This window comes from Rhinoraja longicauda, chromosome 2, assembly GCF_053455715.1.
Source record: "Rhinoraja longicauda isolate Sanriku21f chromosome 2, sRhiLon1.1, whole genome shotgun sequence".
Classification (NCBI taxonomy): domain Eukaryota; kingdom Metazoa; phylum Chordata; class Chondrichthyes; order Rajiformes; family Arhynchobatidae; genus Rhinoraja; species Rhinoraja longicauda.
The window spans coordinates 617,646-631,083 of NC_135954.1; the positions used below are offsets into that span (position 1 = coordinate 617,646).

The 13,438-nt window shown below is 47.7% G+C and overlaps 1 protein-coding gene across 3 annotated transcripts in view; it reads right to left on the bottom strand.

Annotated features, from left to right (window-relative positions):
* The window catches only part of ulk4 (unc-51 like kinase 4), a 434,415-nt gene that overhangs the window by 254,067 nt on the left and 166,910 nt on the right, over positions 1-13,438 (bottom strand). For all 3 annotated transcript variants that reach the window (XM_078413782.1, XM_078413790.1, XM_078413774.1), the window contains 2 exons: positions 9,868-10,029; positions 6,227-6,409 (listed from right to left, as the gene is read on the bottom strand). In XM_078413782.1, coding sequence (XP_078269908.1) covers positions 6,227-6,409; positions 9,868-10,029 — 345 coding nt within the window. The remainder of the gene's footprint in view (positions 1-6,226; positions 6,410-9,867; positions 10,030-13,438) is intronic.

Sequence of the window (13,438 nt, forward strand, 5' to 3'; positions counted from 1 at the left end):
GGCTTCCCACTCTTCTTTGCTATGATATACTTCTCTTTTATTTTTATGCTGTCCTTGACTGCCCTTGTCAGCCACGGGTGCCTCTTACTCCCCTTAGAATCTTTCCTCCTCTTTGGGATGAATTGATCCTGCAACTTCTGCATTATTCCCAGGAATACCTGCCATTGCTGTTCCACCGTCTTCCCTGCTAGGGTCTCCTTCCAGTCAAATCTGGCCAGCTCCTGCCTCATGCCTCTGTAATCCCCTTTGCTATACTGTAATACTGACACTTCCAATTTTCCCTTCTCCCTCTCAATTTGTAGATTAAAACGTATCATATTAATGTACTACAGCACTCGGAAAATCATCATCTTCTCATGGTCTCCCCCAGCATCAAGGATGGCTGACTTCCACCTCAAATGTGTGTGTGTGGATTCAGATCATGCGGGTAGGCGTCTCGCACTCGTTAGCAAAGTGGGCCCAATGGTAGTGAGCTTCAAGAGAGCAATGACTGTAAAGTGATGAACTTTTATGCACAGTCTTTGGTTGCACTCAGGACTTGTATTTCTTTAGTATTACGATTATTAGTTTATTGAATATTTTGTTTAAAGTTATGATTTATCTGTGCGCATTGAGTTTACGGGCCTGTAAAGCTGCAGCAAGAAAGAATTTCACATGGCAATAAACTAGAGTCATGCAGCATGAACAAAGACCCTTAGGTCCAACTTAGGCCCACGCAGATCAACATGCCCCATCTACACATCCCACCTATCTGCATTTGGCCCATATCCCTCTAAAACTGTCCTATCCATGTACCTGTCCAATGTTTTTTAAACATTGCAAAAGAACAAGCCTCAACTACCTCCTGACAGCTTCTTCCATACACACACCACCCTTTGTGTAAAAAAATGTGTTCCTCAGGTTTCTATTAGATCTTACCCCTTTCACCTTAAACTAATGTCCTCTGGTTCTTGATTCCCCTACTCTGGGTCAAAGACTGTGCATTTACCCAATCTATTCCTCTCATACACCTCTATAAGATCACCCCTCATCCTCATGTGCTCCATTGCCTGCTCAACCTCTCCCTATAGCCCAGGCCCTAAAGTCTTGGCAACATCCTTGTAAATCTTTCCAGCTTATTAACATCCTTCCTATAAAAGGGTGACCAAAACTGAACACAATACTCCAATTGTGGCCTCAACTACTTTAAATGTGATCTCAGCTGAGTTAAATGTGGTCTCAACAAAGCTGAAGCTGATCTGTTCGGAGTTTCGTTGCAGTTTGTAGTGTTCCATAGCCTGGTGGTTGTTGGGAAGAAGCTGCTCTGAACCTGGTCGTTACAGTTTACAGGCGTCCCGGGGGCAGGAGTGAAATGAGGGTTGCCAGGGTGGTGTGTGTGCTTGATGATCCTGGCTGCCTTTCTTCAGAGGCGCTGTCTCACAAACAAAATGGAAACTGCACACATTTGGACCCGAGGTCAGGATTAATCTCAAGTCTCTGGAGCTCTGAGATAAACCCTCTACAAGCTGCACCACTGTGCCATCCAAGAGGCCAACCTCTCCAGCACCATAGCCCTGAACCATTAGCCCTCACATCACCCTCCAAACCGAGACCACCTCCATCTCCCACAACAGTATGTGCACGCGACTGGCCTTGAGTTGACACAGATAAAAGGCAGCAGGATATGTCAAGAAAGGAAGTGTCGAGAATTGGAAGAAAATGCAATGAGGCGGACAATCAGAAGCTAATGACAGGTGGATTTCTGAATCAAAAGTAAGGGCATTAGGTGCTTGGTACCAGCAAGGACAACATATGAAAACCTGAATCTTCATAAAACAACTATGAGTCATACAGACATACATGGAAATCGGCCCTTCCGTCCATGTTGTCCATGCTGACTGAGGTGCCCCACCTAAGCTAGTCCCATATGCCTGCAGTTGGCCCATATCCCCTAAACCTTTCCACCTTCAGGGAACTAGGTACTTGTATTCCTAGATCCCTCTGTTCCACAACACTCCCAGGGCCAGCTCTTCTCTATTTACATTGCTGAAACCAGCAGCCTAATACAATAGACAATAGGTGCAGGAGTAGGCCATTCGGCCCTTCGAGCCAGCACCGCCATGTGATCATGGCTGATCATTCACAATCAGTACCCCGTTCCTGCCTTCCCCCCATATCCCTTGACTCCGCTATATTTAAGAGCTCTAACTAACTCTCTCTTGAAAGCATCTAGAGAATCGCCCTGAACTGCCTTCTGAGTCAGAGAATTCCACAGATTCACAACTCTCTGGGTGAAAAGGTTTTTCCTCATCTCCGTTCTAAATGGCCTACCCCTTATTCTTAAACTGTGGCCCCTGGTTCTGCACTCCCCCAACATTGGGAACATGTTTCCTGCCTCTAGCATGTCCAATCCCTTAATAATCTTATATGTTTCAGTAAGATCCCTTCTCATCCTTCTAAATTCCAGAGTGTACAAGCCCAGTCACTCCAGTCTTTCAACGCACGACAGTCCCGCCATTCCTGGAATTAACCTAGTGAACCTACGCTGCACGCCCCTCAATAGCTCAGCTCAATAGCATTAACAACTCTTGTTAACAGGACAGACATTGAGCATCTCCACATCTGAGATACTGTAGAAAGTATTGTAGGCAGGGGTCTCTCTGCACCGTTCCATGTGTGTGTGATCCACTGTGATTCTGTTGGTACAGATGGACCTGAGTAATCTACAATGCTAGCTGCTCTGTTGAATCCACCAGACAGCAGCCGGCAACATTATGGGCAGTAGGAACGGCAATTATCGGCAGCTCCAGGTCACAGGTATTGGCATCAAATCTCACCAGCGCCATGGGGAGCAATGGCAGATGGGCTGACTCCTTGCAGAGGCAAGTCCAGGAAATAATCCCTGCTTACGTAACTGGGAATTGACAGCCCATCTGATCTGTTTTTACCAATATTTATCCTGCTTGTGAGAAAGTGGACCTCTTACCAGAAATGTGGATCCAAGCTTGGGTAGCGTACAACCCAACCGAATGATCATTTCCCCCATCACCAGTCACCCTGCTCCTGCCCCTCCTCCATACGCACAGCTCCATCCCCAAGCCCCTCCTCCCCTTCAATGCCCCTCCTCCCCTTCAATGCCCCTCCTCCCCTTCAATGCCCCTCCTCCCCTTCAATGCCCCTCCTCCCCTTCAATGCCCCTCCTCCCCTTCAATGCCCCTCCTCCCCTTCAATGCCCCTCCTCCCCTTCAATGCCCCTCCTCCCCTTCAATGCCCTCCTCCCCTTCAATGCCCCTCCTCCCCTTCAATGCCCCTCCTCCCCTTCAATGCCCCTCCTCCCCTTCAATGCCCTCCACCCTTCAATGCCCCTCCTCCCCTTCAATGCCCCTCCTCCCCTTCAATGCCCCTCCTCCCCTTCAATGCCCCTCCTCCCCTTCAATGCCCTCCACCCTTCAATGCCCCTCCTCCCCTTCAATGCCCCTCCTCCCCTTCAATGCCCTCCTCCCCTTCAATGCCCTCCCCCCCTTCAATGCCCCTCCTCCCCTTCAATGCCCCTCTTTCCCTTCAATGCCCCTCCTCCTCTTCAATGCCCTCTTTCCCTTCAATGCCCCTCCTCCCCTTCAATGCCCTCCTCCCCTTCAATGCCCTCCTCCCCTTCAATGCCCCTCCTCCCCTTCAATGCCCCTCCTCCCATTCAATGCCCCTCCTCCCCTTCAATGCCCTCCTCCGCTTCAATGCCCCTCCTCCCATTCAATGCCCCTCCTCCCCTTCAATGCCCCTCCACCCCTTCAATGCCCCATCTCCCCTTCAATGCCCCTCTTTCCCTTCAATGCCCTCCTCCCCTTCAATGCCCCTCCTCCCCTTCAATGCCCCTCCTCCCCTTCAATGCCCCTCCTCCCATTCAATGCCCCTCCTCCCCTTCAATGCCCTCCTCCCCTTCAATGCCCCTCCTCCCCTTCAATGCCCCTCCTCCTCTTCAATGCCCTCCTCCCCTTCAATGCCCCTCCTCCCCTTCAATGCCCCTCCTCCTCTTCAATGCCCTCCTCCCCTTCAATGCCCTCTTTCCCTCCACCTGTCCCTTCCACCCATATCCCTCACTCCGGTTTTACATTTTGTTTAAGTTTAGTTTAGTTTAGTTTATTATTGTCACGTGTACAAGCTTTTTGAAATGTGAAAGCTTTTTGTTGCATGCAATCCAGTAAAAGAAAAGACTCTACATGATTACAATCAACCCATCCATAGTGTACAGATACAGGAGAAATATGTAGCACACCTCCAGATTCAGAGACAGCCTCTTCCCAGCTGTTATCAGGCAACTGCACCGTCCTGTCACCAGCTGAAGTGTGGTCCTGACTTCCCATCTACCTCATTGGAGACATTTTAGCTATCTTGAATAGGACTTTATCTTACACTAAATGTTCTACCCTTTATCCTGTAGTTGTACATGGAACATTGGTGCACTTTCTCCAGTTTGTGTGTGATCTAACTCTGGCAATGGAGGAGGTCCAGACAGAAAGGTTGGTGTGGGAATGAGAAGAGGAGTTAGCAACTGGGAGATCCAGCTGGCCGTGGTAGACTGAGTGCAAGCACTTGGCGAAATGGACACTGGCGGACTAGGCAACTGTTCCACCGCATACTTGCGCTGGGTCTGCCAAGGCTGCTGCAGAGCTGAGTGCCTGCCACATGGCTACGGGTGGTGGTGGAGGCAGATATGATAGTGGCTTTACAGAGGCTTGTGTATAGAAGCATGGATAGGCAGGGAATGGAGGGATATGGATTATGTCGACAGAGCAGGCACATAAGAGTTGGTCTAGGCATCATGTTCCGCACAGACAGCATGGGCCGAAGGGCCTGTTCTTGTGCTGTACGGTTCCATGTTCTACAGAGAGTATTCTGAGGGATAGGATATACATGCATTTAGATGGACAAGGGCTGACCAAGGAGAGTCAGCATGGTTTTGTAAGTGGGAGGTCGTGTCTCACAAATCTGATTGAGTTTTTCGAAGATGTGACCAAAAAGGTTGATGAGAGCAGAGCTGTAGATGTTGTGTACATGGACTTCAGCAAAGCATTCAACAAGGTTCCGCATGGTAGGCTGCTCTGGAAGGTTAGATTGCATGGGAGATAGCTGAATGCAGGGCCGTCTTAACGCATGGGCCTGATGGGCAATTGCCCGGGTGCCCACGAGCATAGGGGCCCCATGCTGATCTGTGTATGTTAAGTGACTTGCAATAAATAAATACTACTTTAAAAATGTAGGTTCAATAAGTGCTTTTTTCGCAACATTTTCGGTCCCTAAGTGCTCCTCACAGCGATCTGTAAGTGCTTTTCGCAACAATGTAGCACCCTAAGTCCATCGCTAAGTGCTTTTCGGTAAGTGCTTTTCGCCGGCACGACAGGGGGGGGGGGCTGGTAGGGAAAGGGGGGTGGGGGAGAGTAACGGTAGGGGCCCCAGTACACTGCTTTGCCCGGGGGCCCATAATGCTGTAAAAACGGCCCTGGCTGAATGGATGGAAAACTGGCTTCATGGAAGGAAGCAGAGGGTGATGGTGGAAGGTTGCTTTTCGGACTGGAGGCCTGTGACTAGTGGTGTGCCTCAGGGTTCAGTGCTGGGCCCGTTACTGTTTGCAGTAATTAGAGGGGGAGTCCTGGTCTCGGCAGTAATATCCATAGCTTAGTGTGTAGGAAAGAACTGCAGATGCTGGTTTAAATCGTAGGTAGACACAAAATGCTGGAGTAACTCAGACTGAAGAAGGGTCTCGACCCGAAACGTCACCCATTCCTTCTCTCCAGAGATCCCACTGAGTTACTAGAGCATTTTGTGTCTACCTTATAACCATAGCTTAGTTTAGTTTAGAGATATAGCGCGGAAATAGGCCCTTTGGCCCACCGAGTCCACACCGACCAGTGATTCCCACACATTAACACTACCCTACACACAATAGGAACAATTTTATATTTACAACAAGCCAATTAACCTACAAACCTGCACGTCTTTGGAGTGTGGGAGGAAACTGGAGCACTTGGAGAAAACCCATGCGGGTCATGGGGAGAACGAACAAACTCCGTGCAGACAGCACCCGTAGTCAGGATAGAACCTGGGTCTATGGCGCTGTGAGGCAGCAACTCTACCGCTGCACCACCGTGCTGCCTCAAGTTCGTAAATGAATAAATGGCATTTGAAGACATTTTACAAGCATGCACAAAGAGACAAGAAGCATTGAGTGAATGATAGAAATCTTATGTGGTACCTTCTCCTGCACGAGTCTTTGCAAGTGCACGCCAGATGAGAGCATTGCAACAAGCATGGTCAATATGCACTGCTGGATGCGGCTGTGTCCTGCCTGCAGGGAGCTCAGCACAGCCGTGAGGCCCACCTTCTCAATAACACTTTGAAAAGCAGCAGCAGAATGGCGGATGATTCTGCACAACGCCTGCAGGGGGCAGAGAAATACTTCACATGTTCCATCAAATCACATACCAAACATAAAGACTCCAAATGTGTAGGAACCAACTGCAGATGCTCAAAAACGCTCCAACCTAAATTACCTGAATTTTACTTGTAAATTAACTTTATTATTGTCACGTGCACAATGAAAAGCTTTGTTGTGCATGCTATCCAGACAGATCAGATAATACTCTCCATAAATAGAATCAAACCAAGCTCCAGTGCAATAGGTGGAGCAAAGGGGAAGACACAGAGTGCGGAATATAGTTCTCAGCATTGTAGCATCAGTTCCACAGACAAAGTCCAATGTCCGCAATGGGGTAGAGGTGAATCGGACAGTACCGTAGCTTATGGAAGGGCCGTTCAGAAGACTGATAACAGAGGGACAGAAGTTGTTCCTGAGTCTGGTGGTGCGCACTTTCAATCTTCTGTACCTTCTGCCAGAGGGAGCAGGAAGGAATGACCGGGGTGGAACAAGTCTGATTATGTTGAAGGTAGACACAAAATGCTGGAATAACTGTGCGGGTCAGGCAGCATCTCTGGAGAGAAGGAATGGGTGACGTTTTAGTTCTAGACCCTTCTTCAGTCTTTGCTTATGTTGGCTGCTTTCCCGAAGCAGTGTGAAGTGTAGATGGAGTCGATGGTGGGGAGTGTGGTCTGTGCGATGGACTGGGCTACATCCCATTCCATTGGCATTTGATTAGCTGAGGAAGAGACACTGTAGCCAATAAAAGAAAGGAAAGGTACAGAAGTGAAAGAGTTGTGTTGACGAGGATGTTGCCAGGACTGGTACACATCGAGGAGAAATCGCAGTGGAGCATGCCAGGGCGGCAGCCTGAGCTATTTAACTAAATAGCGGGGGGAGGGGTTGACAAATTGGGAGTAGAAAGATGGAGTTAAAGGGGAAGTGAGTACAGGAAAAGTTACAAAAGACTCCCGAATTAATGGGAAGGAAAGTTCGAGAAGGGATAAGAGAGTAAGGTTAAGGGCAATAGTGTGAGAGGGAAGGTGAATGCCGAAGTAAAGTGTTGTACAGTGCCCTCCATAATGTTTAGGACAAAGACTCATCATTTATTTATTTGCCTCTGTACTCCACAATTTGAGATTTGTAATAGAAAAGATCACATGTGATTAAAGTGCACATTGTCAGATTTTAATAAAGGCAATTTTTAAACATTTTGGTTTCACCATGTGGAAATTACAGCTGTGTTTATACATAATCCCCCCATTTCAGGGCACTATAATGAAGCAGATATGAAGCGGAATCAAGGGATATGGGGAGAAGGCAGGAGTGGGTTACTGATTGTGGATGATCAGGTATGATCACAGTGAATGGTGGTGCTGGCTCGAAGGGCCGAATAGCATACTCCTGCAACTCTTGTCTATTGTCTATGGCATAGGGAGAGGTTGGGTAGGCTAGGGCTCTATTCCTTGGAGCACAGGAGGCTGAGGGGTGATCTTATAATGATGATCTACACTGTGGTGGATGTTCATGTTAAAATGTATTTTGTGTGTGCTGTTGCTTTTTATTGTTATGACTGTATGGCAAATGAAGTTCCTTGGATGTTGCAAAACATACATGGCTAATAAAGTCTGATTGTGATTGTGAAGGGTGTAGATAGGGTGAATGCACAGGAGGGAAATCAAGAACCAGAGGACATAGGTTTAAGGTGAGTGGGGACAGAATTAATAAGAACCTGAGCTGCATTTTTATATATATTAATATAGAGGGTGGGGGAAATTTGGAACGGGCTGCCAGAGGAAGAGGTACAATAACAGCATTTAAAAGAAATTTTGACATGTACAATGATTTAGAGGGATATGGGCCTGTGGTGAACAAAACTGAACACAATACCTGAAATGCAGCATTACCAAAGTCTTGCACGACTCGAACATAATGCCCCAACTTCTATGCTCAATATGCAGTCTGAAGAAGGGTATCGACCCGAAACGTCATCCATTCCTTCTCTCCAGAGATGTTGCCTGTCCCACTGAGTTACTCCAGCATTTCTATTCTCAATACCCTGACTAATGAAGGCCAATGTACTAAAAGCCTTCTTTACCACATCTAAAATTTTATGAACTTATCAGTTCTCCCCTCAACCTCCGGCAATTTAGAGAAAACAATGCAAATTTGTCCAACCTCTTCTGTAGCTATCCAGGGAGTATTCTGGTAAACCTCCTCTGCACCCTCACCAATCCTTGTACATCCTTTAATCCACACCCATGGTTGAAAATTTTAAAGTGCTAGAAACACTCAGCAAGTCAGGCAGCATCTGGGGAAGGTTAACTCTGTTTCTCACCCAACCAATGCACGGTGGCACAGCTGTAAAGTTGCTGCCTTACAGCGCTTACAGCACCAGAGGACCGTGTTCTATCCTGGCTAAGTGTGCTGTCTGTATGGGGTTTGTACATTCTCCCCGTGACCCCGGGTTTTTCTGAGATCTCCAGTTTTTCCCCAAACTCCAAAGACGTGTAGGCTAATTAGCTTGGTATAAATAAAACCGATTGTCCCTCGTGTGTATAGGCTAGTGTTAGTGTGCGGGGATCGCTAGTCGGCGCCGACTCGGTGGGCCAAAAGGCCTGTTTCCGCGCTGTATCTCTACACTAAACTAAACTAGACAATGCTGCCTGAACTGTTGGGTGTTTTTGTTTCTGATTTCCAACAGCTGTAGGATATTCTACATGACAGATGAGCGTGCTAGCATCCTTGGCTGAGAGGCAGATGGGGCGGGACCAGGATACTGAGCTGATTCCCTTCCCAAGCCTCCAGTTAAATTAGAAAAGTCATGCTGGCAATTTTACTGGAAAGGGGGACTGACTCCTCTCTGTCGTGGAAAGATTTTTGGAGCAAGCAATGAAGATAAAGACAGAAAGACACAAGGAACTGCAGATGCTGGTCAACAAAAAAAAAGGCACAAAGCGCTGGAGCAACTAGGGGGGTCAGGCAGCATCTCTGGAGAACATGGATAGGTGATGTTTTGAGTCGGGACCCTTCTAAAGACTGTGTGGAAGAGAAGTGGGACAGGACAAAGCGTTGTTAGTGATAGGTGGAGACAGGTGAGGGGGAGAGTTTGATACGAAGATGGTAGGACAAAGGTCAGAGATGAAAAGATAAAAATGTGAGAAATACAAAATGCAAAACTAGAGAAAGGAATACAGGTGGAAACAAATGGGGGAGTAGGAGTGGGAGTGGGAGAACTGGGAATGATTCAGGAACAGGAATAAGAGAGGGAAAAGTGGCTGGGGGTTGTATGTAAGCAGGTTAACACATTCAATGTTTATACCGTTAGAAAAAAAGTTCATACAAAAAAAAGGGAACAAGGAAATAACAACCAGTCGATGGAAGATGTATGGCTCGAGTTCAAAAAGAATCTCCATCTTAAACAGGTACGGTTTGATTTCCATGTGTGTTGTAATAGATTGTGGACATTGCAAGCTTACCGAGATGGCTGTCACACGTAACGAGTCCACAGTAGAGTGTGTAAACAGGTACCACAGCAACTGGCCAATCTCTCCAGTCACAAACCCTTGAGCTGCCGATGAGTTCGTGGTGCAGACGGTCTCCACAATCTTTGCTGCTAAATGGTTGGTGACAGGATCTCCCTGACAGAAAAAACGCAAGAACAATTCATAACGTTTTTAGAGTCACTTACTCATTAGAACAGTGACAAAATGCTGGAGTAACTCAGCAGGTCAGGCAGCATCTCTGGAGAACATGGATAGGTGACGTTTCACAGAGCGCTGGAGTAACTCAGCGGGTCAGGCAGCATCTCTGGAGAACATGGATAGGTGACGTTTCACAGAGTGCTGGAGTAACTCAGCGGGTCAGGCAGCATCTCTGGAGAGAAGGAATAGGTGATGCCCCCTCCCCTGACATCAGTCTGCAGAAGGGTCTCGACCCGAAATGTCACCTCTCCAGAGATACTGCCTGACCCGCTGAGTTACTCCAGCATTTTGTGTCTACCTTTGATTTAAACCAGCATCTGCAGTTCTTTTTCCTACAGAACAGTAACAATGGTAGGCACTAGAAAACAGGTTTACTTTGTTCAAATTGTAATGGCTGAGTTACTACACTTCACTTCACTTCATATGAATGACTTGGATGTAAATGTAGATGGGTTGGTGAGTAAGTTTGCTGACAACACCAACATTGGTGGAGTTGCAGACAGTGAGGAAGGCGGTCAGAAGATACAGCAGGATGTCGATCAGCTGCAGAAACGAGCGGAGAAATGGCAGATGGAGTTTAACCCGAGCACGTGTGAGGTGTTGCACTCTGGGAGGTTGGATGTAAGGAGAGAGTATATAGTTAATGGCAAGACCCTGAACAGCATTGATGTGCACAGGCATCTTGGAGTCCAAGTTCATAGCTCACTGCAGGTGGCAGCGCAGTAGACAGATGGTAAAGAAGGCATGTTGTAGCTTGCCTTCATTGCGAGGAGTGTAAGAGTCAGGAAGTCATGATGCAGCTCTACAGGACTTTGGTCAGGCTGCATGTGGAGTATTGCGTACAGTTCTGGTCACCCCCATTACAGGAAGGATGTGGGGGCTTTGGAGAGGGGGCAGAGGGGGTTTACCAGAATGATGCCTGGATTAGAGGGGTTTAGCTACAAGGAGAAGTTGGGTAAAGGTAGCTAACAACCCACTGGTATAAATGTTGAATTCTCCAATGTTAGATAACCTCTAACTTACCCATCTCCCATCTTTTCTCCCCCCTTTCCCTCTCTCCAACCCCCCCCTCTCTTCCCTGGGCCCCACCTGAATCCCATATTTTTCTCCCCTCCATCTCCTACACCAGCCCCCCACCCCCCGCCTTTCCTCCCACTGGCTTCACAATCGGCAACTCTTCAATAAACAATAGGTGCAGGAGGAGGCCATTCGGCCCTTCGAGCCAGCACCGCCATTCAATGTGATCATGGCTGATCATTCTCAATCAGTACCCCGTTCCTGCCTTCTCCCCATACCCCCTGACTCCGCTATCCTTAAGAGCTCTATCTAGCTTTCTCTTGAATGCCTGTCTCTCTTCAAACCTGTTCATTGTTTTTCTCTCTGGCCTTTGATCAAAAATCCCCCTCGCCTGTCGACCTATTACCTGCCAAGCTTTGTCCTGCCTTTCCTATTTCCAGCTTTGTCCTGCCTCTCCCATTTCCAGCTTTGTCCTGCCTCTCCCATTTCCAGCTTTGTCCTGCCTCTGCCATTTCCAGCTTTGTCCTGCCTCTCCCATTTCCAGCTTTGTCCTGCCTCTGCCATTTCCAGCTTTGTCCTGCCTCTGCCATTTCAAGCTTTGTCCTGTCTTTCCCATTTCCAGCTTTGTCCTGCCTCTCCCATTTCCAGCTTTGTCCTGCCTCTCCCATTTCCAGCTTTGTCCTGCCTCTGCCATTTCCAGCTTTGTCCTGCCTCTCCCATTTCCAGCTTTGTCCTGCCTCTCCCATTTCCAGCTTTGTCCTGCCTCTCCCATTTCCAGCTTTGTCCTGCCTCTCCCATTTCCAGCTTTGTCCTGCCTCTCCCATTTCCAGCTTTGTCCTGCCTCTCCCATTTCCAGCTTTGTCCTGCCTCTCCCATTTCCAGCTTTGTCCTGCCTCTGCCATTTCAAGCTTTGTCCTGTCTTTCCCATTTCCAGCTTTGTCCTGCCTCTGCCATTTCCAGCTTTAAAAGACGAAATTGCGGAGCATTTGGATAGTAGTAACAGGATTGTTCCGAGTCAGCATGGATTTACGAAGGGGAAATTACGCTTGACTAATCTTCTGGAATTCTTTGAGGATGTAACTAGGAAAATTGACAGGGGAGAGTCGGTGGATGTGGTGTACCTCGACTTTCAGAAAGCCTTCGACAAGGTTCCACAAAGGAGATTAGTGGGCAAAATTAGAGCACATGGTATTGGAGGTAGGGTACTGACATGGATAGAATTTTTATTCACAAAATGCTGGAGTAACTCAGCAGGTCAGGCAGCATCTCGGGAGAGAAGGAATGGGTGACGTTTCGGGTTGAGACCCTTCTTCAGACCCTCCTCTCTTCGATGAGAGTTTAGTGACATGGATAGAAAATTGGTTGGCAGACAGAAAGCAAAGAGTGGGTGTTGGGACTGCATCAATATACATTAATGACTTGGATGAAGGGATTAAAAGTACCATTAGCAAATTTGCAGATGATACAAAGCTGGGTGGCAGTGTGAACTGTGAGGAAGATGCTATGAGGTTGCAGGGTGACTTGGACAGGTTGTGTGAGTCGGCGGATGCATGGCAGATGCAGTTTAATGTGGATAAGTGTGACGTTATCCACTTTGGTGGTAAGAATAGGAAGGCAGATTATTATTTGAATGGTGTCAAGTTAGGAAAAGGGGACGTACAACGAGATCTGGGTGTCCTAGTGCATCAGTCACTGAAAGGAAGCATGCAGGTACAGCAGGCAGTGAAGAAAGCCAATGGAATGTTGGCCTTCATAACAAGAGGAGTTGAGTATAGGAGCAAAGAAGTCCTTCTGCAGTTGTACAGGGCCCTAGTGAGACCGCACCTGGAGTACTGTGTGCAGTTTTGGTCTCCAAATTTGAGGAAGGATATTCTTGCTATTGAGGGCATGCAACGTAGGTTTACTAGGTTAATTCCCGGAATGGCGGGACTGTCATATGTTGAAAGACTGGAGCGACTGGGCTTGTATACACTGGAATTTAGAAGGATGAGAGGAGATCTTATCGAAACGTATAAGATTATTAAGGGGTTGGACACGTTAGAGGCAGGAAACATGTTCCCAATGTTGGGGGAGTCCAGAACAAGGGGCCACAGTTTAAGAATAAAGGGTAAGCCATTTAGAATTGAGATGAGGAAAAACTTTTTCAGTCAGAGAGTTGTGAATCCGTGGAATTCTCTGCCTCAGAAGGCAGTGGAGGCCAATTCTCTGAATGCATTCAAGAGAGAGCTAGATAGAGCTCTTAAGGATAGCGGAGTCAGGGGTTATGGGGAGAAGGGAGGAACGGGGTACTGATTGAGAATGATCAGCCATGATCACATTGAATGGCGGT